The sequence below is a fragment of the Guillardia theta genome, assembly GCF_000315625.1.
Source record: "Guillardia theta CCMP2712 unplaced genomic scaffold GUITHscaffold_165, whole genome shotgun sequence".
NCBI classification, from domain to species: Eukaryota; class Cryptophyceae; order Pyrenomonadales; family Geminigeraceae; genus Guillardia; species Guillardia theta.
Window position 1 is genome coordinate 26,914 of NW_005434511.1, and position 24,114 is coordinate 51,027.

Below are 24,114 nucleotides of genomic sequence, written 5' to 3' on the forward strand. Positions count from 1 at the left end.
TCCTCCTCCTCCTCCTCCTCCTCCCACTCCTTCTCTTCCTCCCCTTCCTCACTCTCTTGCCAGGCATCTTGACTTTCGCGAGTTCATTTGCTCGCTAGTTCGACTCGCCGCCTTCATCTTTGACGTCCCCACGTTGGCCGACGCGCTCAACCTTCTCGTGGTGCGGAAGCAGGAGGGGGAGGGAGGAGGGAGGAGGAAGAGGAGAGAGGGAGAAAGAGGAGGGAGGAAGGACTTGGAGAAGGGGCGAGGATGAGGGAGGAGGTGAAGGGACGAGGAAGCAGGAGGGGAGAGGAGGAGGGAGAAGGGAGGTAGAGGAAGGGGAGGAAGGAAGGAGGAGGAGGAGGAGGTGGAGGAAGAGGAGGAAGGGAGGAGGAGGAGCAGGAGGAGCAGGAGGAAGAAGAAGGTACATGTGCTAACGAGGAGGCAGGAGGAGATGGACGTGGGGATGGGGCTGGTTGAGATCAAGAAGAGGCTGTCGTACATCAAGAGGTGCAAGCTCGGGTTCGGAACCTGGAAAGACGAGACCAACGAGTACAAGCTGCCGAACAAGCCCAAGGGAAGGAGCATGCGCGCGAGGAGAGACAAGAGGAGGAGGTCGAGCATGTTCCATGTGAGCTTGTCCTCGTGGTAGCTGCACGCGCTGACGACGTTGAGGTAGTTGATGGACATAGGAGACGACAAGCTCGTTGACGCCTGCCTCCTCCTCCTCAAGTTGTCTGGTGAGCGGATCAAATCCTTCCTTGTTTCCTCCTCTCCCTCCCTCCCTCCTGCTTCTCCTGCTTCTCCTCTCTTCCCGCTTCCTCCTCCTCCGCCCTCCCCTTCCTGCTCTTCCTGCCCCTGTTCCCCTCGCTCCTCTTCGTTTTGTCTCTGCTGCTGCTGATCCTCCTCCTCCTCCTCCTCCCCTCCCCCCCCCTCCGTCTTTCTATCCTTCCATTCATCTCTTCCAGGTGACAAGACTTCCACCAACTGGGTGAAGTTCGAAGCTCAGGCCCTCGCGTGCTGTGTGCCGCTGACAGGTAGAGAGAGAGGAAGAGAGGGGAGAGGGTGCAGAGATGAAGGCAGGCAGGCAGGCAGGCAGGCAGAGCAAGGAGATAGGAAGAAAAGAAGGGAGGTTTCAGGGAGAGCAGGAGAGAAGTGGTAGAGAGAGGAGGGGAGGCAGGAATCAGGAGGGAGGAGGAGGCAGGAGGCAGGAGGAGGTGATGTCTTGCTATCAGGTGGTCAAGTTTCTGGTCCTTCAGTGTCGAGAGCCGATGGAGATCCTCCGCACAAGTTTATGATACAAGTGAGGGAAACATCTCCTCTCCCTCTCCCTCCTGCCCTCCCTCCCTCTCCTCCTCCACGTCTCCCTCCCCTTCTCTCTACCTCCTCTCCCTCTCTGTCCTCCTCTACATATCCCTCCTCCTCCCCCTCTTTCTCTTCTCTTCTTTCCTTCCCTCTCTTCTCCTCTCTCGCTCATCGTGTCTGCAGGTTCGCAACAGCTCGCGCGTGTCTCCTCCTCCTCCTCTCAACATCATCTCCCAGGTTGTCGCACCAGCAGACGACAATCATTTCAAGCAGGCGAAGGACAACGTGGTTCCTCCTGGCGACTCCATCTCGTACATGATCTATGCGCACGTCGAACAGGCAGGGATCTTCCAAGGAAGCATTCATATCAGGTGTGAGAGGAGAGGAGAGGAGAGGGAGAGGAGAGGGAGAGGAGAGGAGAGGAAAGCCAAAGGCAGGAGATCTCAATGCAGGGAGGACAAGGACGGACAGAAAGGAGAGAGGAAGAGAGGAAAAGATGACAGGAAATTGAGATGAGATGAGAGGAACGAGAGGGAGAGGACGAGGACGAGGACGAGGAAGAGAAAGTCACACGTGCGCAGCGAACAAGACGGGGACGTTTCGATCTACACCATCCCTGTGTTGCTGCGAGTGAAGAAGTCACTCAGCCATCAGCTCAAGGAGATCAAGCTGAACAGACAAGTGCGACTGTTGTCGTTTCGAGATGATCTGTAATGTTTGTTTGCAGATGAAGAAGAAAAGTATGTTGATCTCAACAGGGCAGGTCAAGGTGAAGTTCTTGTGATGCGAGTCATTCAATAACAGCAATCATCAGAAGCATACCAACACACACATGGATCAGGACATCGTACAGAACACGTCAGCTGTGGACAACAGGTATATACTGTTGTCGAGCATGTGATGGTACTAAAACATCGTCAAGAGGGAAAATTTCAACCTTTGGATCATCTCGGCTAGAGTTGACTGACTTGTAGAATATGATCGTTGACTAGCTGATGGTGGACTTTAACGGAAGTCCGTAAGGCAACATATCTCTTGCATATCTTTGCAAGCAAAGATAAGTCGCTACAGTGAATGAGTGGGACAGCAACTATTGATAAAGTAAAATATGAATCATGACATAAGAGTTGATTGAAATAAAACATCTTGACGGTATTGATAGCTAATCTTTCAACTTGTACCTGACTTTATTCATCTACCTGACTTTCCTCGTTGCGATTCGTACATCTTGTCGTCACAACAGCTTCAGCATGTTATTCAACCCCATGCGAAGGCAGTGAGGGAGCGACAACATAATGCAGGGAAGCAGCAATCGCATCAACAAACAGCAAATCAAGACGATCGTAACATACAAAGAGCTTTCATTCAAAACTATACAGACTGCTTGCTTTACAAAGGAGGGAAAATCGATCGAACAAGGCACACCATGCTCAGCAACAGCACAACAGTCACTCGGACCCCCGTCTTGCTGCCTCTCGATGCTGAGAAGGTGAAACAATCTTTGTCTGAGCACTTGGGATAGATGTCAGTCCTGAGACTGTTCACAGCAGTCTCAAGATCGGTGCCGGTCAGAGTGCAAGAGGAGGCAACAAGGTCTTTCATGCTCGAGCAGCATGGCTTCTTGTACGACGACACGCTGCTCACGTTGATGCTCGGCTTCGAGCATTGCGACGAGGAGGTGCACCGCGTCATGGCCGACTCCATCACTCCCCACAGCATGTTGCACATCCCTCCGCAGCTAGCGCTCTGCTTGACCTTGGAATGGCAGAATGCCCAATCGTAGAAGCTGCTGCATGGCCAGTACTTGGTCGGGAAGTCATAGCCGATGGGCAGGAACGTCTGCAGCATCACTTGATACATCTGCTTCGCCATGTCATCTGCTGCTCCTTGGTCGTCTGCACAAGATGCCGCCATGAACGTGCGGCTGCCGCATAGACCTGATTGGAAATCGTCAATGAAAGGACGGTTGCCGAACAACGAGGCTGTCACCTTCAGGAGATGATACGGTCACAGACGAGTTGTAGCAGTCCAACCCATTGCACAATGGCAGGGAAAATAACAAGAAAACCACAAAGGCGGTGAAGAAGGAGCTCGCTTTCAGACTGTTCCTCGCTATCATCTCAATGCCGAGAAACAAAGCTGTATTTCCCGTACATACTCGATTCTCCCTTTCACAACAAGCTTCCCTTAATGACGGAATCAGCTTTGCTTTTTTCTGTGATATCCAAACCTCTCCTCTCCTCCCTGTCAATCCCTTCTCACTATCGCCAGCTCTGACTTCTTGGTCAGCAACTTCCCTTCAAGACACTGATGTCAGCGTTGACCTGTGTTGAGTCTTTCCTCCTCGAGCGTTCCTCTCCTCCTCTCCTCCTCTCTATCTCTCTGTCTTCTATCCTCTTCTCTTCTCTCTCGTCTCGATGACTGAACTCCTCCTCCTCCTCCTCCTCCTCCTCCTCCTCCTCCTCTCAGTTGCTGGTCGTGCGGCTCTGCATGGCTCCCTGGCCCCTACCCACAATATTACACCCTACCACCCCCTACCCTCTCGTCCATTGGACTACCCCTATCAATCTCTATTGGCACCCTACCTATGAGCTACCTGAAGACCGATCATTTTATGTACCCCCAACTTAGGACAGTTCCTTGGACCCCTACCCTATCAAATGTGGTGATCACCCCTTCTTTCTAGTACAAACACCCCTAACTTGTGACGGATCATGTTACTACTACCCCTTCTCTATCATCCACCCCTGGTTCTCTGTTTGTTCTGGATCATTATTACTCAAGGCTCACTACGGAGGACCCCTACCTCGAAACCACCCCACCCCCTTTTCCCTTCCTGCGGTGTGGTGTAGTAGGAGAGCTCCGATCTAGGGGTTGGTCAATTTGAAGGTTTCAACGAGGGGGTGGGGGTGGTTCTGGGGGAAGGGGCGTAGGTTATACCCCCTCATAGACACGGGTGGTACTGGTGGTACGTGGTAGGACATGGGCTTTTGAGGCTAGATTTTGAGGGTGGGTTATCCACCCCACCCTACTGATTATGATGAATGACGGGTGGTTAAGATAGGTCTATGGGGGTCCATCAGTCGTAGTCCAATGGACCCTTAAGAAACATTCTTAAAAACTATGTACTACCCTACCCCACTTTTAAAGCTTCAAATAAGAGGAGAATAGGGGTAGTGGAGAGTCGTAGAGTTTAGCCAACAAATGGGGATACAGTTACAAATCCAACTATCCTTGTAACCGTCAAAAGTTTGAGTCACCCCGGCCGTCACGGCGTTGGTCCGGAGCCGCTGCGGCGGGCCGGGCCCGGAGGCGGCACGGCGCGGCGGCTGGCACGGTCAGTCGGATCTGCCGGCGAATCCGACAGTCAGTCACCCGGGACCGCCGGGCCCAGTACGCCGTGGCGGGCCCGTGACTCGGACATGACTTTTACTTAGTATTATTAGTTATGGTGACTGGAGTCTTACGTCGGATCTGCACTGAATGTGACTATCGTAGCTCGTCCTCATCATGGTTGTAGTGACCGGCCCGCTCGAGGACTGAGCTCAGCTCCTCGTTGAGCGAGAAGGAGAGATCAGCTCCCTCCCCCTTCTTGTACTCCTCTATGATCCTCATGAGCAAGTTCTCCAGTGCCTGCCCCCCGTCGGTCTTGGAGGCGAAGCTGGAGATGATCGCAGCACCTCCTGTCATGATGGAGTTGATGACGGTCTGCCAGTTGTCGGCGACCCCCTGGTTGAACGCGGACATGCCCAGGAAGAGGAAGAGGAAGATGAGGCAGAGGAGGACTGAAGACATAGTGACATGGATGATGATGTCCTGCATGCTGATACCGTGCTTCGACAGCAGCGCAAGAATCTCATGCTCCTTCACGTCCGCAACCGTCCTCCTCGCCTTGTTGAACAGCTCCTCCAACTGTGCCTGGACGTCCTGTGCCTCCTTCAACCTCCCCCCCACCTGCTCCCCCAGCTCTTCCATAGCATCAGGAGCCTTCCTGGCAAGGTCTCTGACATCCCCGTCCAGCTGAACTCCAAGGTTCCTCGCCCCCTCCAGGATCTTGATCTGGTCAAGGGCCTGGACTTGCATCTGATGGTGAAAGTCGACGATCAACTGCTCCAGCCTCCCCTTGGCTGAATCGAAGAAGCTCTTCATCCTCCTGAACATGGACAGAACATGGCCGAACAGCCCGACGATGGCGGTGGCGTAAGGAGCAACCCTGTTGGGGTTGAGGAACATGCCCAGGAGCACCCAGACTGAGACGAGCACGCAAAACAGGATAGAAACCATGTAGGAAACGGCCCACACAAACTTCATCAGCTGCTGCTCGTACATGCGGATCCTGTAGCTCTTGCTGCCCCTCCTGTAGTAGTCGTCCCAGTCGAAGGCAGCAACGCTATCGAGCTCGCTCTCTCCCTCCGGAAAGACCTGCTGCTTCCCGCCCTTGGTCGTGCTTTCGTGGGGGATCCCCCAGTCCCTCCAGCGGAAGTAGTACATGACCATCGAGGCGAGGTTGAGGAAGAGGAGGATGATGATGCTGGGGAGGAGAATGGCGTCCTGCGTGATGGCGGCGTCGGAGTCAACACCAAAGATGCTGGTTCCCTTGTCCTTGACGATCATGTAGAACATGTTGGCAAGGAAGAAGTAGAAGATAAGGCAGGGAGCTAGCACAAAGGTCAGGTGCGCCGCTACCGTCTGAACCTCTCCGAGCTGCGTGTGAATGGTCTCAAGGAAGATCTCCCTTCCTACCTCCCAGTATGCAGGAGCCTTGTCCGGGTACTTGGGAGGAGCGAGATGAAGCCTCATCCTCGCAGTGACTCGCTCTAGGATGAACCACAGCCATACATCGATCTGGAGCCTCTGCATCACAAACTGAACCTCTCGCACTGACCTCTGGAAGGCAAGAAACTGCTGGCTCGTGGTTGTCTCGCCCGCGCTCTTCCTGTCTCCTCCTACTGCCTTCCTGGGAAGCACGTCGTGCCACTCGTAGAACTCGTTCCGGTCGCTCCTGTCAAGGTACACGATCCTGCAGTCGCACAGGTTTGACACCTGGTTCTTGTCAAACCCTTGGAGGGAGGGGGAGCCGTTGTCGTCCACCGCCAGGCTCGCTATGTCCGAGCACTTGGCGATCCAGCGATGGCTGGCGAAGTCGCTGACTCTGACGTTAGTCAGCTCAAACTTCATCTCAACTTTCTCCTTCCACGTCCTCGGGAGGATCCGGTACCAGAGGGGGGGCAGCCGTATGATCTTGTCCAGGGCGAAGAAGTCGAGGGAGAGCTCGGGGGCCAGCAGGGGTTCTCCCTCGGGGCCCAGAAGGGGTTCTGCATCCCCAGAGGGCTTCGGGTTGTTGAGGATGGCGAAGTTCTGAGACATCTTGATTACCCTTGTGATCATGTCAAAGGTTTTCTTGTTGCGCATCAGGTAGCCCGTGATGACTCTGATCCTGCTGCTGCGGATGAAGAGGAAGTACACGACCAGCACCACGTACACCCCCGCGATCGCTCCGATGATGAGAGAGAGCGTGAAGATGGTGATCGCCCTGCCGTTGGCGAACCTCGACGACGTCGACGGGCCCGTGTGGGGGGCCTCAGTATAGCAGGAGACGTCACCTGACGCCCAGCAGTAGGGTGAGCCCTCCGCGAACTTCACTGGGTTGCTCAGAAGCGCCTCCACAGCCTCGTTGGAGTAGCAGGTTGCCTGACCGTTCTCTACCAGGGAGAAGATATGGGCGCTTTTCTTGTAGCAGGAGAAAGTCAGGCAGGCGTTGGGGGTGCCGAAGCCCAGGCAGTTGCCGTTGGACGCAGGCGTACGGGAGAAGGAGCCGACGTAGGCGGAGGACTTCCAGAAGAACACGTCGGCACAGTAGTCGCAGTCAGGCACTAGCGAGTCCTTTGGAGCATAGAAGACGTTCTTGCCTGCCACGACGTCCAGTGGCTGCATCCTCTCCCTGTAGCTCCCCAGGTTGCGCAGGGTCCACTGACCAGGAGCTCCGTCCTTGACCGCTGTTGACATCATCTTCCTCAACGGCGGGGTCAGGTCAAGGTTCGCACGGGAGCCATGCGCTGGGCAGAAGGAGACAGTGGCAGGGTACTTGGTGAGCTGGGGTATGACGGTAAAGGCGGAGAAGGGGCCAAAGGGCCAGATCTGTCCTTCGATGAACCACCAGATCCTCTGCAGCGACCAGACGACCTCGAGCCCTCCTTGCATGATCCCGAGCCCTTGGAAGCTGATGATGGCATAGTTGTACACGTCGTTGACAATGGGAGAGTGGTCAACTCCGACGTAGGTCCCTTCCGAGAAGGCTCTACCTTGGAAGACAGCCGTATCCTGCTCCTGGTACTGAACCGCGTGCACTCCTACTGATCCGTAAGCACCGGAGACGTTCACGCTCCATGATGGCATCTCGCAGCTTGCAAGGTCGCACTTCATTGCAGCCCTGTAGGAAGTTACCGTGACATTGTCTGCCATGGTTGCGTTCACGACTGGGGTTGTATCAAACTTCCCCACGAGGCAGACAGCCTCGTTCACCGAGGAGATCCTCATCTTCGGGTGGGAGCTTGTCACAAGGTCGATGCTTCCTCCAAGGATCTCCAAGGTGGCACTCGCTGATGTCGGCATCGTGATCCCGTCCAAAAACACATTGCTCTGGGATCCCTTCAACGTCATGGATCCTGTGACTCTTACATTCTTCCCCTGGAACCAGATGGCACTCCCCGACCTGTCCAGCCCCTTCAGGTCCAGCCTCTTCAGCTCCACGTTCTCTGCCACCACAGCTACTTTCTCCGAGAACACCTCGACCTCCATGTCCTTGCTCGCAATAATCTGAACGTCGCACATGACCCTGTTCCACCATGTCTCTGGCAGCGAAGGCCAGAAGATCAGCGGCAAGAGCGTCACCTCTAGCGTGTCGCCGTTGACGACCTTGGCCCGGGTATCTGACAGACCGAAGGCACCATGGTTGATGCCGTAGCCGAGAATGCGGGGGTACCCACATTCCTGTCGATTGTTGCATGTGTTCATGATACGGATGGTACAAGTGTCGGTATCGATCGGCCATGGCGCGAAGTTCAAAGTCTCCAGCTTCTCGATGTGGATGCTGATCTTCTTCACCCCGTCCTCCAAGGAGACGACAGCCCTGGAGGAGAGCTCTCGGGCACCGATGCACAGGAACAGGATGAAGAAAAAGAACATGGCGAACGCGATGGTAGATCGGCAGTACGCTTGATACTTGTCGTAGAGAGGGATGCTCTGTATCGTCGGGAGAAACTTCTTCCTGTGAGCAGCTTCGATCATCTTCATCATTTCCTTCGATTCTAGCTTGCTCGGAGCAAGTTTGCGATCTGGAGTCTCAACAGACGGAGGTACCAAATTGTCGCTAACCTCTTGAAGGATCGATGTGTCTGCCTCACTCTGCTCGCCACGTTCTGCCTGCAAATATTCTTCCATGGTGTTGATCTCAGCGTGTCGAGGAAGACCTGCGATGAAGAGACCAGAAGGAAACCAGGCCCTGGTTGGTCAACAATCAGGAGGGGCGCAAGGAGAGTGGAAGAGGGAGAGCATTCCAAGGGGTGGACTACCCACCCTAATTTCAGTACCCTACCCTACTTTTGAATATTTTTCAGGTTCATTTTACAGGGTGCGGGTAGGGGTATTGGTAGGTGGGGTGAGGGGTAGGGGGTCATCATTCTTGATGTGATGAGACTTATCACAGGAGAAGTCAGCGATGGCGAAAGAGACATGTAGAGTACTAGTTGTTGCCGATGTAGATGTTCTGAGATGAGTCATTCATAGAGGACATGACGAAATGAGGAGATGGAGAGATGGAGAGATGAAGATAAGAAGATAAGAAGAAATGAAGATAAGAAGCTAAGAAGAGACGAAGACATAAAGATACGAAGTGATGAGAACATAAAGATACGAAGTGAAGAGATGGGAGGATACGGAGACAATTCAATATGAATTATCGATGACAGCAACACGGTGCAGAAAAAAATGATCAGAAGCACGATGAGCCACGCTGCAACGATCGAGTAGCTGCTTGGTTGCGTTGACAAGCCAAGAAATCAGTATACTGGTGCAGAGGAATGTTGTGTTTCATTGACATATGCTTAGCACGTTGAGTATGAGGGGAATGAGGACGAAGTCGAACATCCCAAGAGATTTATTTCTTTCACAACGTCTAGGTTTGATGTTTTGGTAATACAACAAAGAAGAATACACCCAGGAGAACGGACCTGTTTATCTTAAAGATTATGGCATCAAAGTACATTCGGCTCGGAATTCGCCTCTAGCGTTCCTCGCTGTGCAAGCAAGCTATTGCAGGGTCGAGTGGTTGACCTTGAGAACGTCGCTGAAGCTTGTCCAAGAATCAAGGTCTTCGCCACTTACATCTGCATCCCACTCGCTCTTGGGTTCGGACCCCGACAGGAAGCCGTCTACTTCGTCTGCGATCCCACAATCGCTCTCCACGCTGGACACTTCGTGAGGACCCATCAGCGACAACAACCCGTCTTCCTCCTCTAGGAAACCAATCGGATCTTTCTCAAAGTCACTATCTCCATCCAACCTCAAAATGAAATCTCACCTAGATCTTCCGTCAGGGCACTTGGCACGTTCTTGTCCGCCATTTGGCCCACTAATTGATTCGAACAAGGCTGGGAGGGCTTTCCTGGATGATAAGGCTTTGGAGCTCTGTGAGGTAGGAAATCGCTTCAGCAGGGCTACAGCTAGGAGAAAGCAAGACCTCTTGACGATGCCCTGTTCGGTCTTCACGACGCAAGGATCAATCTTCGAATCTTCCAACAAGCTGTTTCCAAAGGTAGTGACCGCAAATCCTTGGTTCTTGGTGGTCTGTTGCTCTTTGTAGGGCCACTTCATGACTCCGAGTTTCCTGTCAACGGTCAAGGTCAGTCCCAACCCGTTGAGAGAAAGGGGTTGCCCTCACCTGCAGACTTTCTTGAAGGCAGTTGCGCAGATGCCCTAGGAGAAGAGAGTTAGTCTTGCTCCATGCGACAACGAAGATAAAGTACCAGAGTCTTGCAGGCTTTATGTAGCGGCAGGTGAAATACTTGCTCCAAGACCTCCATTGTGACGACGACACCTTCCTTGTTGTGACCTTGCTTTCTTCCTTGTCCTCGCTTCCGTCGCGGGAAGATAACATTCTTGTTTTCCTCTCCTCGCGTAGCGGGCAATTCTTGCGCAAGAAATGAAGACCCGAATGCATCTCGATGGAAAGCTAGCAAACTATGAGAGGATGTTTGAGGGGACTCTTCGATTTTGATGTCGGTCTGCTTGGGGGTGCTATTACGGGCAGCAAGTGCCATCTGAGTGTGCGAGCTAGATTTCCTGAAGATATCAATCCCGAGGCGATCTTCTTCACGGAGAAACTAGTCAGGCAACATCAAATCGATCACCAGGGTTCTGACCTTCCTTGATGTTTTCAATAAAATTACACTCTTCACGCTCCGGAGGAGTGTCACAATCTGTCCCTGAGTCTCCAGAGCTGTTCTGAGTTCTGTACAATCAATCAGATTTCACATTCAAGTGAGGGGTCAAGCCACCTCCACGACACTGGCGAGACCGCTGGACTAGTTTCAATGGCTGCTAAGAGCGTTGGGGGTTCAATGCACGCATTCAGTTGCATCGAGTCTGACTCTTCTGATAATCGATTCATCTGGCATTGCTGCTCTCGATACGGCCATTTCATGACACCAAGTTTTCTGTAATCATCGGTGTCAAAACTTAAGCCAACTTTTGCATCATGTAAACCTGCAGACTTTCTTGAAGGCGGTTGCGCAAACTCCCTGTCAAACATGTCTTCTCAGTCTAATCAAGAAGTGAAAGCATGAATGGCTCATACCAGAGACTTGCATGCCTTGTGCAAGGGCATATGGTAGACTCTTTCAAGGACTTCCATCGTCACGACGACGCCTTCTTTGCTGCTACCCTGCTTTCTGTTTTGGCCCCTTTTCCGTCGAGGAATGATGACATTTGCGCCATCCGGCACCATTGATGATGCCTGCATATTCTAGTCCCGAAAGTCCCTGAAGGATCCCGCCTGCAAGACACATACATCAAAAAAAGAAAAGAATCTGTCAACACGTAATGCAAGATGCAGCATATAATGGGCACGGGTTAGAGCTTTGGTGGGTATCATAGTAAGATCCCACACACAAGGGTGTGACCGAAGAACTGTGGAATGGAATCCGCAAATCATGCATCAAAACTAAATCTAACGTGCACCATGCTCAGCTGTTGGATTTCACAAGGAGACAAAAAATCATCAAGGAAAGAGGGGAGCTCGGCTAGAATGGAGAGAGTTTTCGAATCCGAGAGGAGATCAGATTCGGGAGCACAGATGTATCCAGAGTTCATGGTAAAGTAAGTCAATGGATCCTGGGAACCATGAAAACAACAGATACGAGATTTCGTGGTTGCAGGAGGCAATGATCATCTGAATAGGCAGTTTTGAGTTTGACGAGCAGAATGATGAGATGAGTGAATATGCTATGCATAGCAGAAAAGCGAGAATAGAGATGTGTGTAGCGGAGGATCAGGCCGAAGCGGGGGATCAACATGCAGGAGGTAGAATCCAAGGATGAACAGGAGGAAACCAAAAGGAGATGATGGAAGGAGAAAAGGAGTGACAGGAAGAGAGGAAGAGAGTATTGAATCGAAGACAAGTAGAAGCAGGTAGGATAGGAAGAGGAGCAGAAGTAGCAGCAGCGGCATGGTGCCCGATGCGCTGCTTCGATTGCGCATTGCTGCAGCAAGCAGTAGTCCCCCTCTTAAAGGCGGGGGGTGGGTAGGGTTATTGGATATCGGGGGTAATCAAAAATTGAGAGAGGGTGGGGGGTATTGAGTGACGGCAGTCAAGTGGAACGCACTGGTGCATGTAGCATAGTTAATGAAATAAATATAGTGAAGATGCTATAGAATGGACATCCAAGGGAGGATCAGAAAACAAAGCTTCAAAGACGCAAATTGGTAGGGGTAATAACGATACGCCCCCTAGATTGGGAGTAAAATGGGGTGGGTACATTGTGAGACATCGTCGGGAGGGGGTGGTAACATGCACCCCTTTTCCCTGCGAGATTCATGACCCGTAGTGGCTCCTGCCAATAAAAATGTCAGCAAGCGGTTGTTGACTAAAATCATTTTAGAGACCCTAGGGAATCCTAGTACCCTGATCTAGCAAGCCTAGCAGGTGGCTGCACAATGAGTTTGAAACATGTCGAAAACAGTCATTTTGGAAATTGAGTCCACTTGTACTAATATTTTATGTGTCTCTTATAATAGTTGTTGAGAGAAATTCTTGTCCTTGTGTCCCATAACTCGTTCCTGGCTCCAGGGTATAGACCTAAGGACTCTATAATATAGGCTGTATTATAGAATCACACTTCTCAACCCCCATGCTGTGGGAACCCTTATTCCTCAATCTTCCCCACCCCACCTGGATATTTCCTTGACGTATCGGTAAGGGTACCCCTTTACAGATCTTTCTAAGAATAACAGACTACCCCAGCATGCATATAGAGAACCCCCTTTCTTGACTATGGATCACCCTTCTCATTAACCCACCCCATCAAATTTTGCATACCACAAGTACCCCACTGGAAGTACGCCAACTTGAAGTGTCCAATGGACGCCAACTCCCCATGCATGCAGTAGAGTCCCTGAAAAGCATTTGCCGGTCGGTATCTCCCACAATCTCACTTGTTTCTCGGCTCCCTACACCCCCTTTCACACCCTCAGGACCCCTACCCCCTAAAAATCTACACGCATTTAACTCACCTACCCTAGCGTGTGACACGTACAGTCTCCGACGAGGGGTTACTGCAGAGCCCAGATCGCGATCTCCCATAACCTGCCTGGAATCTGAATCTCGAAAAAATCCTCTTTCGACCACAGAGACCGTACATACCCCTCAGAGGCCACGAGGAGACTCATCTTAAAACAACTTTTATAAATGACGGGACGCATCGGAGGTAGCCCAACCCTTCATTTCAGTAACTCCGGCTACCAGTCCCCCCGGCGGCGGGCACGGGCGGCGGGCCCGGCAAGAGATCTGAGCGGGGATGTGGTCTCACTTTCTGATTTGAGTAAAAAGATTCTTGTTCCTCAGCACGTGCAGACACAGAGGCTGGTATGGCGGCGGTATGCTGGGCATGCTCGCGTCGCGCGCGCTGCTCCGCTCTCGCTTCGGCCTCGAGCAGAGATGAAGACTCGAACAGAGATGAAGATACCTAACTGTCGAGGTTAGCCCTCCATGTCCGCACCGTGTGTCCCCTCTATCTTCCCTCCTTTGTGTGAGATAGCCGGTGATGCCTTATTTTCCATGCTAATGCTGATGCTAAGTGACGAAAACGATTCTCACGACGGTCAACTGAGGCTATCTCCACACATGACATGTTATTGTTCCAATCCCTTGATTCACATCGAGCATATTGATTCAATCTTTCACTGATTCATGTCGCTCCAGTTAAATCCGGGTGTTGACCGCCCAGTGGGATCAAGTTGTCTTCCGAATGAGAGCTTGCACGCGGTCGGGCTTGCAAGGTGAACATGTCTGTGGTTGTGTTCTCTATCTCTTGGACACAGTGAAGGATTCTTTTTGTATTCATACTGTATGAAACCAGTGCGTTGATTACAACCTTTGTTGTGCGGAGTGTTCCTGGTTAAAGATATTTTTCCCGGTCCGCTGGATGTGCGAGATGAATGACGCCTTTGTCCCTCAGGGTAGCCTTCATGCACTAGCAGCACGTTCCACCAGCAACATCGTTCTGTACCATGGTCGCTGGGACGCTGGGACGAGGCCAGCCATTGGGTGAGAACAGCGTTACCCTTGCGCTGTCTGTGGTGGTAGTGGAGGAATGCCTGTGATTTGAAAGAGCAATGCACCACTCTCAAAGGAGCTTGCCTCCTGATGTTGATTTGCTACACCCAAGTATTTTGAGGCATGCTTCACCAGCCCTCCAACCCCCGTGTGCCGGTCGCAGCGCTGACTCGTTCACTGCAGGAGCGCATGCTGGTTGAAAGGAGCGCTGCCATGAGCTGCGGTACTGAGAGTTTGATACGTGCATGTATGACCTCCTGTGTTTGAGTTGATAAGTGCGCTGGTGGGATATAAACATGTAACAATCGCACTCTCGCACATGAATAAAGAAGTTCACAGGAACTTCCCATGCTTCTCCAACAGCCCCCCCCCCCCCCTTCCAATGGGGATGTGTCTAAATTGATCGGTTGTTGATCATTCCACTCAGTCCTAATACGCTGCGCGGGCTCCCCCTTACTCGGTCTTCCCATCAAACTTTTCTAGCTACGGATAGCACTAAGGTAGAGCCGAGGGAAAAGTGACAACGGTATGAGAGGTTGCTCCTCCTCCTCCGTCTCGACCTCGTGATCCTCGTCGCTTGCGGGACTGTGCTTGGTGCCCTTCCTGCCCTTCCTTCTGCCTTTTTGTTTGCTCCGCTTGTCTCCATTGTTCCATGTACTTTGAAAGTTTGTTGGCGGTTTTATCTCTTTCTTTTTCCTTCACCTCCTCCGACGCTATCCCCAGGCTTGTCTTCTCCTTGTGTTTTTAGTTCTCGCTCTCCGCTCGAGCCTGACTCAGTGAGCCTTCTTGGTAAGTCTCGACCAGCGTATTCTGAGCTATGAACACCTGAACGGTCCGACGGGATCGGGCGACTCGGAGCCACAACGGTAGATTGGGGGCCGGGCCCGGTACCCGCCGGACACCGAGTCACACCGTGCACCGGTGGCACTGCTCAGTGAGTCACTCGGCCCGGGCCTGCCGGCCGCCCGCCGCCCGGCCCGGCGCGCGGCGGGGCCCCGTGGCGGGAGTATCCGGGAGTATCCGGGAGTATCCGGAGAATCCAAGAGGTATCCGTGAACGCGCTATGACCAGCCCCATGTGAAGGAACGAAGACAAGAAGACAGCATGGCTACAAGGGATGAAGACAACAAGCGTTGAAGACATCAACACGACATGATACAAGTTAACATGTTAAGAAGACAACTGAAGACAACAAGCGTTGAAGACGTCAATACGACATGATACAAGTTAACATGTTAAGAAGACAACAGGATCACAACAGCAGTATAACTCAGAGCAGCACAACCCCGTAGCGAGAGATGCTGAGGATCGATAAGCGAAGAACAAGAGGATAGGGATCATAGGACGATGAGATTGAAATGATAGATGGGTTGACGATGATGAAGGGATGAGGGAATCGGCGATTCCCGCCGAATTGTTGCGAAACAGCGAGCAGAAGACATGAAGAGGATGAGGGGCAAAGACGATGCAAAGGATATGCACAAGGCAAGTCCAGCTAGGGATGATGCACCCACGAATCCGAGGAAGGGCGGGAAAGCAGAGGCCCTACCGATTAATCCGGACAAGAGGAGGAAGACGGAGGTTGGCAGTGTACGGGATGCTAGTTTGAGACAGAAGGAAACAGACGAGCTGTTGAAGAAGCTGCAGCTGACCTTCGAGTCCAGCTCGCAGAGGATGAGCGTGCTTGAGAAAGACCTCGTCGGCAAAACCAACATGCTCAAAGAGGCATCCAGAAGGCTTGCCGACTTGGAGGAAGGGCTAGAGCACAAGAAGGAGGAGGGATTAGCTCTCAAGAAGAAGATCCAACAGCTCCAGGAAGCACTGACGTGCTGCATCTGCCTTCAGAGGTCCTCCTTGTTCCTCTTCGACTGCGGTCACAGCTTTTGCTGCGGAGACGAATGCCAGTCTTCGCTCTACACCTCCTGTCCTCAATGTAAAGTGCCCGTCACCAAGAAGATTAAACTGTTCAGCACTTCCAACTTCGCCACCGTCGCCATACAGTCCGACGATGTGCAGGATGATGATGACAAAGAAGTCGACTCTGTCATGCAAGAGGCCGCAGCCTGGACCCGATCGCACCATGAAGAAACATCGGCGCTTGAGGATGAGATCTCAGCTATCAACAAGAGTTCGGACAACCTGTCTACGGACTTTCATCGGATACAGAATGCCCTTGCTTCATCGATTGATACTCACGCAAGAAATGTAGATACCATCCAGAACTTTGTCGAGGGTCTTGCGCTCTTTTCCGATGCCCAGCATCTCAATCCGTCGATTCTTGAAGTTTTCTCTGAGAAAAAATCTTTGCAAATCAAGAAGGATCTGATTGTTCGCAAGAAGATTGAGCAGAGCTTTCAGTCCGGAGCGATCGAAGATGTTTTCAAACAGATGGGCCGCAACACTGATCGCGCAGGAATACAAGAGAAGGCTGTGAGAGTAATACAGAAGCTCATCAACAAGAAAGAAAATGAGGCCCTTTGGAAATCATTGAAGAGCACGTCGGGGGTTGAGAAGATAGTGCAGGCGATGGTGAACCATGAAGACAGTGAAGGGCTGCAGATGATGGGCTGTGAAATCCTCAGGAAGGTTGCTGAGACAAGGATTGAGCTCCTGACGTCTGTGAAGGGAATCGTTGAGGCCCTTTGCAACGCGATCCGGCTGTTTGGCAGGAAGTCAACAGTGCAGACGGATGTTTGTAAGACAATGATTCTGCTCTCCTCGGAGAAGGACAACACAAACATGCGAGTCCACCTTGTCGAGGGCCTCATACAGGCCATGTGCTGGAACCTCAACAATGAGGAGATTCAGATCGCTGGTTGCCGCGTTATCCGCAACCTGTCCATCCTGGAGGAAGAAAAAGTTTCGGTCTGTCGACACGGAGGGGTCAAGTCGGTGGTCAACGCGATGAAGAACCACACCAAGAGCACCCGAGTTCAAATCCAAGGGTGTGCAGCTCTCATGAATATCGCCGGGAACAGCAACAGCAGCGTCCCCGACTCCATCATGCACAAGGTTCACGAGGTGGTAGGAGGGAGCAACGCGATCGAGGTGGTAGTGGACGCCATGAGGTCGCACAGGGACAATGAGGAAGTTCAGATCCATGGCATCGCGGCGATCCGAAACCTTGCATGGAGCCAGAAGCTGAAGCTGATGATCGCGCCGGCAGGAGGTATCGAGGAAGTGATCTCTGCGATGAGGAACTTCCCTCTCAACAGTCAGATCCAAGTGCACGGGTGTGCAGCTGTCAAGAATCTTTCATCCAACGCTGTTGAGAACAAGAAGAGGATCGGGGAAGAGGGAGGCATCGCCGCCATGCTGAGCACTCTAGAGCTCCATGTGCAGAACCAGGACGTGATGATGCAAGCTTGTGCGGCGCTAAGAAACCTCGCCAGCTTGGAGCAGAACAAACAAACTCTGAAAGAGCTGGGGGGAAGCAAGGTGACGATGATGTTTGTGCTTTTGAGATGAGGAGGGTGTTAAGATGATGATAATGGTTATGGTGTCCGTGGATGTGTTTTAGATTGCTACTATATTGAGAAAGACGATGATGATTGTGTTATTTGATAGAGTTGATGATTGTGAGGAGGAATAGCAATCAGACGGGCGAGGGCGATTTGAGGGAGGCAGGGAGGCAGGGAGGCAGGGAGGCAGGGAGGCAGGGAGGCAGGGAGGCAGGGAGGGAGGGAGGGAGGGAAGGAGGGAAACAGGAGGCAGCCGTATGACTGGATGGATGTCAGTTTGTCATCGACGCCGTCCTTGCTCACCCGACCAACCAAGCGATTCAAGAGCACAGTTCAAAGATTCTCAAGATGCTCTCAACCGTCTCGTCAGTGCAGAAAGATCAAGAGGAGTCTTCATCTTCTCAGCGACCGAAAGTGAGACAGCGAGACAACCCGAACCAACCTTGGCAGTTTTCTGTCTGACGGTGTCGTTGTTGCAGAACAAGGATGAAAACTCATCAGATGCGACGAAAGATGTGAGCTGATCGCGTTTGATGCCTCAAGTTTGACTCTCCTTCAGCATCCAACGTCTCGCCTGCATGAGATTCTCCCCCCTGCTCAAGATCGAAGAGGACTAACATGTCTGTCTGACCATCCTCTTACGCACTCGTCCTCCTCCCCTTTTCTTTGTCCACATCACTATTCTCCTCGTTTTCTCCCCCCTACCCCGTCGTCTTTCCCCTTATCTCCTTCAACTTTGCTCTCCTCCTCTCTCCTCAAATTCCGATTGACTTTTGAACCTTCAGCCGTCACAGTTCCCAAGGATGTGGAGAAATCAACCAAATCAACAGGGGGCGATCCGCAAGAACGAGGAAGTAAAAAGCAAGCAGAAAGTGTTGATGTCGATCAGTAGATCGTTGATGATGATGGAAATGATGAAAGTGGAAATGATGAAGATGGAGGAAGAGAGGAGGAACAGGAAGATGCTGATGATGACGACGATGAAGTTGTGCATATTGTCCTTGTTGATGATGTCATTTGATATGATTTTCTTGCCCATGATCTTAATGGTGATGACGACAACTAGGATTTAAATGTACAATGACAATCACAATAACAATGTACAATGACAATGACAATGACGATGACAACGATCACAGGCAAGGCTACCGACTCACCATCATCGTCTGTATCAGATCGCGAGAAGGGGAAGACTGATCCTCCTCTCCCTTCACAGACATCCTTAGGCGACGCAATAGACTACCATCCTCCTCCTGGCTGGAAGATCTTCCAACAACTTACCCTTGAGCAACATGACGCGCTCGAGCGATTACCATGGGGGAGCAAGTTCAAACTTGTTCACAGGTACGTTTCTCTCTCCTCCTCCTCCTTCTCCTCCTCCTCCTCCTTCTCTTCCTCCTCCTCCTTCTCTTCCACCACCACCACCACCTCCTCCTCCCCCCCCCTTATGCCCCCCCCCTCCTTCTCACAGCCTTTCCCTGCCAAAACTTCTTGAGGTTCTCCACTCTCCTTGCATCCTCCTCTTCTCTCCTTGCCCTCCAGTCCTCCTCCCCTGCCTTGTCTCTCCTCCCCGGCCTATCCTCTCTGTCTCTAACCTCCTTAACCTTTTTTCACAGGTTTGAGACCTTCTGGAGTGAAGGAACTTTCCGGAGGAGGGGAGTCAGGAAGGGCAAGACAGGGTACTGGGTGCGCTATGTCAGCAGCAACCAGGTAGAGGAATGGCTGCACGAGCTCAACTACGACGAGTACGGACCGGACAAGGTGTGGTGTATCATACAGCAGGAGGAGAAGTGAGTGCCAGGACGCGTTCACCTGCTGAAGAAGCAGTTGGGATTTGTTGGGGAATGAAGGCGAAGGAGAGAGGAAGGATGCTGGTGATGGTGGAGGAGGGGAGGAGGTTGGCAGTGACGCGGGAGGGAGCCGGCGAAGGAGAGGAGGAGATGCAATAAGGATCTAGTGCAGCCGAGGGGAGACGAACGGCAGCCGCGACTGGTTGGACCGAGCAAGGAAAGATGTTGGAGATCCGTTGACGACATGGGAGGAAATGGTTTGACATTAGATGACAACGACGAACCATGACAACAGACGCCTCTCCCCGCTCCCCTCTCCTCTCCCTCTTTACTCCTCCCTCCTCCCTCCTCCCTCCTCCCTCCTCTTTCTACTCTTCTCTCTCAACAAGCACTTGGCGTCTTTAAGATGGTGTACATCAAGTGGGAGATGGCACTTGCAGCGGAAGCTCGAGCTGCAACCAATTTCTTCTGATTCTTCTGTCTTATTTACAAAATATTACAACTCACCAAAACATCCCCTTCTTATTCTCTCCGATCAGAAAGTTATAGTCAGCATCATCTGGAAAACAAATCATTAGCATCAGTTCGCATGGGGCAGCAGGAAGGGAACAACCTTTCTTCTTATTCTCGACCTCCTCGTCATAGTCTCTCTGAAGCGACTCGAACTTCATCAGCAGCTGTCTCTCTGTCTCCACTGCATCCCTCTTTCTCTGCTGAACCTGACCTACACGTCAGAACCAGCCTCCTCCTCCTCTCCCGCCTTCACCTCCACCAGTCGCGCCTGCTCCAGCTTCAGCTGCTTCTCAATTATCATCAGAAATTTCTGCTCCTCCCTCTTCTGCAGGATCAGCGCGTTGAGCTGCGCTGCGTTGGCCGTCCCGTACCTGTCCTGGAACTGGATGAAGTAAGGGCTGCCTCGCATGAGATCGATCTTGAAGTTGAACGGCTCCTGCCCCCCCACGTCCCTCGTCATGTTCAGCGCCACGAAGCTTCCAGGAGGACCATGGAGCGTCGTCCTCAGTTGATGGAGGGACCAGCCTTGCACGCTCTCGTCGTCCAGGCGAGCAAGCATGTCATTCACCCTCACCAGCCCGCTCTTATGCGCAGAGCTGCCGGGAACGATTGATACCACCCTCAAGCTCCCGTCTTCGGGGCTGATCCGGAAGAAGAGTCCCACCCCTACCTTGTCCGGCCCTGATTCGTCCAGGCCGCTCCATGACCCAACTTCCACTTCTGCCTGAGCAAGCAGCCACTCGCTCGCCACCTCCTTGGGCGTCCTGAGCTTCGATGCTCTTGAATCGGTCACTGACATCCTGCTCTTCATGGTCAAACAAGCGGAGGGAAGACAACTTTGTTACAGAACGTGAGTTCCCTTCTACAAAGATCTTTGTTACAGAACGTGAGTTCCCTTCTACAAAGATCTTTGTTACAGAACGTGAGTTCCCTTCTACAAAGATCTGACTGTCTTTGCCTGTACCGCAATCCTCTCCCTTTGAAACTCCAGCTGCTCCTCGGCATCATTGTTGTTCATCCCTGTTAATTACCTTCTTTCCTCTGCCATTCTGCTCTCCCACACTGCATCCCTCCCATGTCGCTATCTGGTCTTCTTCTCTGCATATTTCTTCTTCTTCTCCTCTCCCATCGTTTCCTCTTCCTTCTCTTCCATCATCGCCAACTCCATCTTCATCGCATCTCAAAGGCCATTCCATGCAAAACAAGCGGTTTTAGACCGTTACAACAATTTAGATCAGGCACCAGTGATGTTGGCTGAGCCGCCTGAGTGACTGATCATCCTGCTGCAGATCCTGCTGATCATCCTGCTGATCACTGTCCCTCAGTGAGCCGCTGATCATCGCCGGGACTCCAGGATGTTGAATGTCAGTCAATAAAGAATGTTGTCAGTCATGATGTTGAATGTTGTCATGAAGTGTTAATGTTTGTTGTTACTCAGTGTTGCCAGTCAAGTTGAATGACTCAAACGGCAGAAAAGGCAAACCCGGTCGGAGCAAAACATCCGTACCTGGAGTGAAGGGAACAAACTCAGTTTAGGCCCTTTGCAAGTTATGGGTGGCAGAGCTCGAGCGATGATCAGAAATTGCCCGGCGGATTTCTTTGCGCCTCCTGTCAGCGCCGTGTCAGCAGGAGCGAAACAAAACAAATTATAGACCACCCCACCAAATATATTAATAAATGAATTAAAAGGAGGGGTAAAGAGATAATTTGATAGCTTTTTTTAAGGTATGTCAGCTGTTAGTTCTCATGTTCTTCTCGAATGCTCCCCGTCCCCGTTCCACAACAGCTTTCTCCCGCAGAAGTCCATCCTTCCTCCTTCCTCCCTCTTCTTCTCCTTTCCCTCCTCGTCCTCCCCCTGCTTCTCCCGCCTCTCCCCCTGCATCCTTCTGCTCCTGCTCAACAACCCCGTGCCCCCATAAGCGAACTTCAACTAACCCCAGTGCTGAGTTACGTCCTCAGGTCCATCCCACAATGCAGTGGTGCGTCGTACACGATGTGGAAGCAGAAGCTGTAACGCTTTCATGGAGCAAAGTTCCTAACGCGGTGAAGTACGAAGTTCAGATCAAGCAGGAGGAGGGAGGAGACTTCACTACCATCTCCGATAGCCTGACCTCAACACTGGTCCGCAAGAAGAATCTGAAACCCAACACTGAGTACTTCGCGCGCGTGCGGCATCGAGATGCTCTGGACTGGTCAGGCTTCTGTGAGCCTGTCTCCTTCCACACCCTTGCAGGGCAGGACGTGAAGCGCCTTGAGCACCCCCAGGTTGTGAGCAGGGACGGCGAGTCCATCACGTTGCAATGGCCGACAGCTCCTGATTGCGAGTCTTACACCGTCGAGATCCGATCTGACAAGGATCCGACGTGGAGGACGATATCAGATCATCTCAAGAACAACATCGTACGAAAGAAGAACCTCGAGAAGCATGTCATGTACTACTTCAGGTGAAAGTCGTTGACGCATATCAGGTTGCTCACCCGCTGTCAGGGTGAAGCCGAATCTCGCGGAGGGTAGCGGTTCATGGTTCTTCAGCCCTCCTTCAGAGGGAGCCATGTTGGCGGATCTCCCACCCTTCCTCTCCAACCTCCTCAGCCCGACCCTCGTGGATGCCCAGGGTACCTCCAAGCCTGTTAGCTCCCTTGCCGGGTATGTGACGTGTTTCATCGTTCTGTTCTCTGTTCTCTGTTCTGTGCTCTGCTCTGCTCTTCTTTGCACTGTACTGTACTGTACTGTACTGTACTGTACTGTTCTGTTCTGTTCTGTTCTTTCTGTTCATTCTTTTATTTTTACATCAAAATCTCTCTTTGATACCGTTTGTTCCTGTTTGAACCTTGTTACTGGCACTGATCTACTTTCTCCCATCAGATGTGTTGTAGCGCTGTACTGCTCTGCATCCTGGTGCGGCCCTTGCAGGCAATTTACCCCGCAGCTCTCGCAGGTCTACTGACAGACTTGTGCTGCTCGTGGTGCTGATTTGCTGCAGTTCTATACCCAGATGAAACAGTTAGGCAAACCATTCGAGGTTGTTTTCCTCAGCTGCGACAGAGACAGGTTTGTTTTCTCTTGTCTCATGCTCCTTGTCTTTCAGCTTGTTCTCGGATGGCTGTTGACACTTCCTCCCTCCCTCCCTCCCTCCCTCCCCTCCCTCGTCATCCCTCCCTCCCTTCCCTTTCCGCTCCTTGCTCTATTCTTTCTCTTTCTCTTCACCTTTCTTGCTTGCCGACTCCTTCTGGCTCCTTGCTCCCCATCGTGATCGTTTACATGGGCAGCAAGTCCTTCACAAACTACTTCGGGCACATGCCGTGGCTCGCTGTACCCTTTGACTCCGATAAGCGAGAAAATGCCCTCGGAGCTCTACAGGTATGTGAGACAAGGGGGATCGTTTCCTTTCGCCTCCCCTTTCTACCAGTCCTGCTTGTGCCGTCCCTGTCCTGCCGTTGTCCCTGTCCCTGCCCCTGCCCCTGCCCCTGCCCCTGCCCCTGTCCCTGTCCCTGTCCCTGTCCCTGTCCCTGTCCCTGTCCCTGTCCCCGTCCCCGTCCCCGTCCCTGCCCCTGCCCCTGCCCCTGTCCCTCTACCTTTACCTGTACCTCTGACTCTCTCCCGTCTGTCTCTAGCTCTGTTTCTCATGGCACCTGAGAGTGTTGCTACAGGTTGAAGGGATCCCGAAGCTTGTGATCGTTGGAGCGAATGGGATGGTATTGCAAGACAATGCAGTCGGCACTCCCCTGAACGCTCAGAAATTGGATTCTTGGATAGCAGGCAGACCTTAAGGGCGCCAAACAATCTTTGCCTGTCCTCCCCTCCCCTCCTTGCCTGCCCTCTCTAGAATCTCTCTGTCCTGACATCTCTGCATCGACTTGATGCCAGAAACAGTAAACTTCATGTCCCTGTGAGGAGCAAGAGATTCGTATTGACAACACGAAAGATTACTCATTCTCGCGCTCGAAATACCGATCTATTCCATGACACTCCTCCCAGAAGATGTTCTGCATCCTTTGCAAACGGTCTTCTATTTCCCTTACATCCTTTCCTTGATCCTGAAACACCATCAATCCAATGGACTGATGTGCTCTACCCCACTTACCTTGAGAGAAATGCACCTTCTTCGAAGAAGTTCCATTTTCCGCACCATGGTCTGCAAAGCACGTTCCTGCAGTTGCATCACTTCTTCACTGCGTGCCTGGAACAACACCTGAGATCCTTTCTCCTTCAGCGGAGCATCGAAGTATTTTTCTCT

General features: G+C 52.1%; 7 protein-coding genes across 7 annotated transcripts in view; 3 read left to right on the plus strand and 4 right to left on the minus strand.

Moving 5' to 3' along the window:
- Positions 1 to 2,258, plus strand: part of GUITHDRAFT_147623 (hypothetical protein) — a gene marked incomplete at both ends in the record, with an annotated part of 4,990 nt that extends 2,732 nt beyond the window's left edge. Inside the window, 11 exons of the mRNA XM_005820762.1 lie at positions 64 to 160; positions 428 to 610; positions 659 to 719; positions 948 to 1,016; positions 1,215 to 1,282; positions 1,468 to 1,521; positions 1,558 to 1,655; positions 1,866 to 1,965; positions 2,012 to 2,053; positions 2,099 to 2,160; positions 2,207 to 2,258. Coding sequence (XP_005820819.1) covers positions 64 to 160; positions 428 to 610; positions 659 to 719; positions 948 to 1,016; positions 1,215 to 1,282; positions 1,468 to 1,521; positions 1,558 to 1,655; positions 1,866 to 1,965; positions 2,012 to 2,053; positions 2,099 to 2,160; positions 2,207 to 2,258 — 886 coding nt within the window. The remainder of the gene's footprint in view (positions 1 to 63; positions 161 to 427; positions 611 to 658; positions 720 to 947; positions 1,017 to 1,214; positions 1,283 to 1,467; positions 1,522 to 1,557; positions 1,656 to 1,865; positions 1,966 to 2,011; positions 2,054 to 2,098; positions 2,161 to 2,206) is intronic.
- A 415-nt stretch (positions 2,259 to 2,673) lies between these two features.
- Positions 2,674 to 3,450, minus strand: GUITHDRAFT_166357 (hypothetical protein; the record flags this gene model as incomplete). Its single annotated transcript, XM_005820763.1, has 2 exons — positions 3,274 to 3,450; positions 2,674 to 3,221 (listed from the first exon to the last, which is right to left on the minus strand). Exons 1-2 carry the CDS (start codon positions 3,401 to 3,403, stop codon positions 2,674 to 2,676), a joined length of 678 nt encoding a protein of 225 aa, XP_005820820.1. The 5' UTR covers positions 3,404 to 3,450.
- A 1,323-nt stretch (positions 3,451 to 4,773) lies between these two features.
- Positions 4,774 to 8,724, minus strand: GUITHDRAFT_147625 (hypothetical protein; the record flags this gene model as incomplete). Its single annotated transcript, XM_005820764.1, has 1 exon — positions 4,774 to 8,724. The coding sequence occupies one exon, from the start codon at positions 8,722 to 8,724 to the stop codon at positions 4,774 to 4,776; it is 3,951 nt and encodes a 1,316-aa protein (XP_005820821.1).
- A 1,149-nt stretch (positions 8,725 to 9,873) lies between these two features.
- GUITHDRAFT_155918 (hypothetical protein) lies at positions 9,874 to 10,941 on the minus strand (the record flags this gene model as incomplete). Its single annotated transcript, XM_005820765.1, is given in 8 exon segments — positions 9,874 to 9,969; positions 10,022 to 10,168; positions 10,223 to 10,273; positions 10,323 to 10,382; positions 10,403 to 10,565; positions 10,580 to 10,653; positions 10,708 to 10,792; positions 10,839 to 10,941. Coding segments are annotated over 4 exon segments (164 nt in total), but the record flags the coding sequence as incomplete, so codon positions are not given.
- Positions 10,942 to 16,888: 5,947 nt separating this feature from the next.
- On the plus strand, positions 16,889 to 17,581 carry GUITHDRAFT_81042 (hypothetical protein; the record flags this gene model as incomplete). Its single annotated transcript, XM_005820766.1, has 1 exon — positions 16,889 to 17,581. One exon carries the CDS (start codon positions 16,889 to 16,891, stop codon positions 17,579 to 17,581), a length of 693 nt encoding a protein of 230 aa, XP_005820823.1.
- A 2,273-nt stretch (positions 17,582 to 19,854) lies between these two features.
- On the minus strand, positions 19,855 to 20,677 carry GUITHDRAFT_155919 (hypothetical protein; the record flags this gene model as incomplete). The annotated part of the gene is made up of 3 exons (XM_005820767.1): positions 19,855 to 19,923; positions 19,978 to 20,083; positions 20,131 to 20,677. Coding segments are annotated over 3 exons (709 nt in total), but the record flags the coding sequence as incomplete, so codon positions are not given.
- A 1,157-nt stretch (positions 20,678 to 21,834) lies between these two features.
- Positions 21,835 to 23,770, plus strand: GUITHDRAFT_155920 (hypothetical protein). Its single transcript, XM_005820768.1, has 6 exons — positions 21,835 to 22,321; positions 22,365 to 22,523; positions 22,743 to 22,815; positions 22,861 to 22,928; positions 23,147 to 23,237; positions 23,528 to 23,770. The coding sequence occupies exons 1-6, from the start codon at positions 21,849 to 21,851 to the stop codon at positions 23,645 to 23,647; spliced, it is 984 nt and encodes a 327-aa protein (XP_005820825.1). The 5' UTR covers positions 21,835 to 21,848; the 3' UTR covers positions 23,648 to 23,770.
- Positions 23,771 to 24,114: the final 344 nt, after the last annotated feature.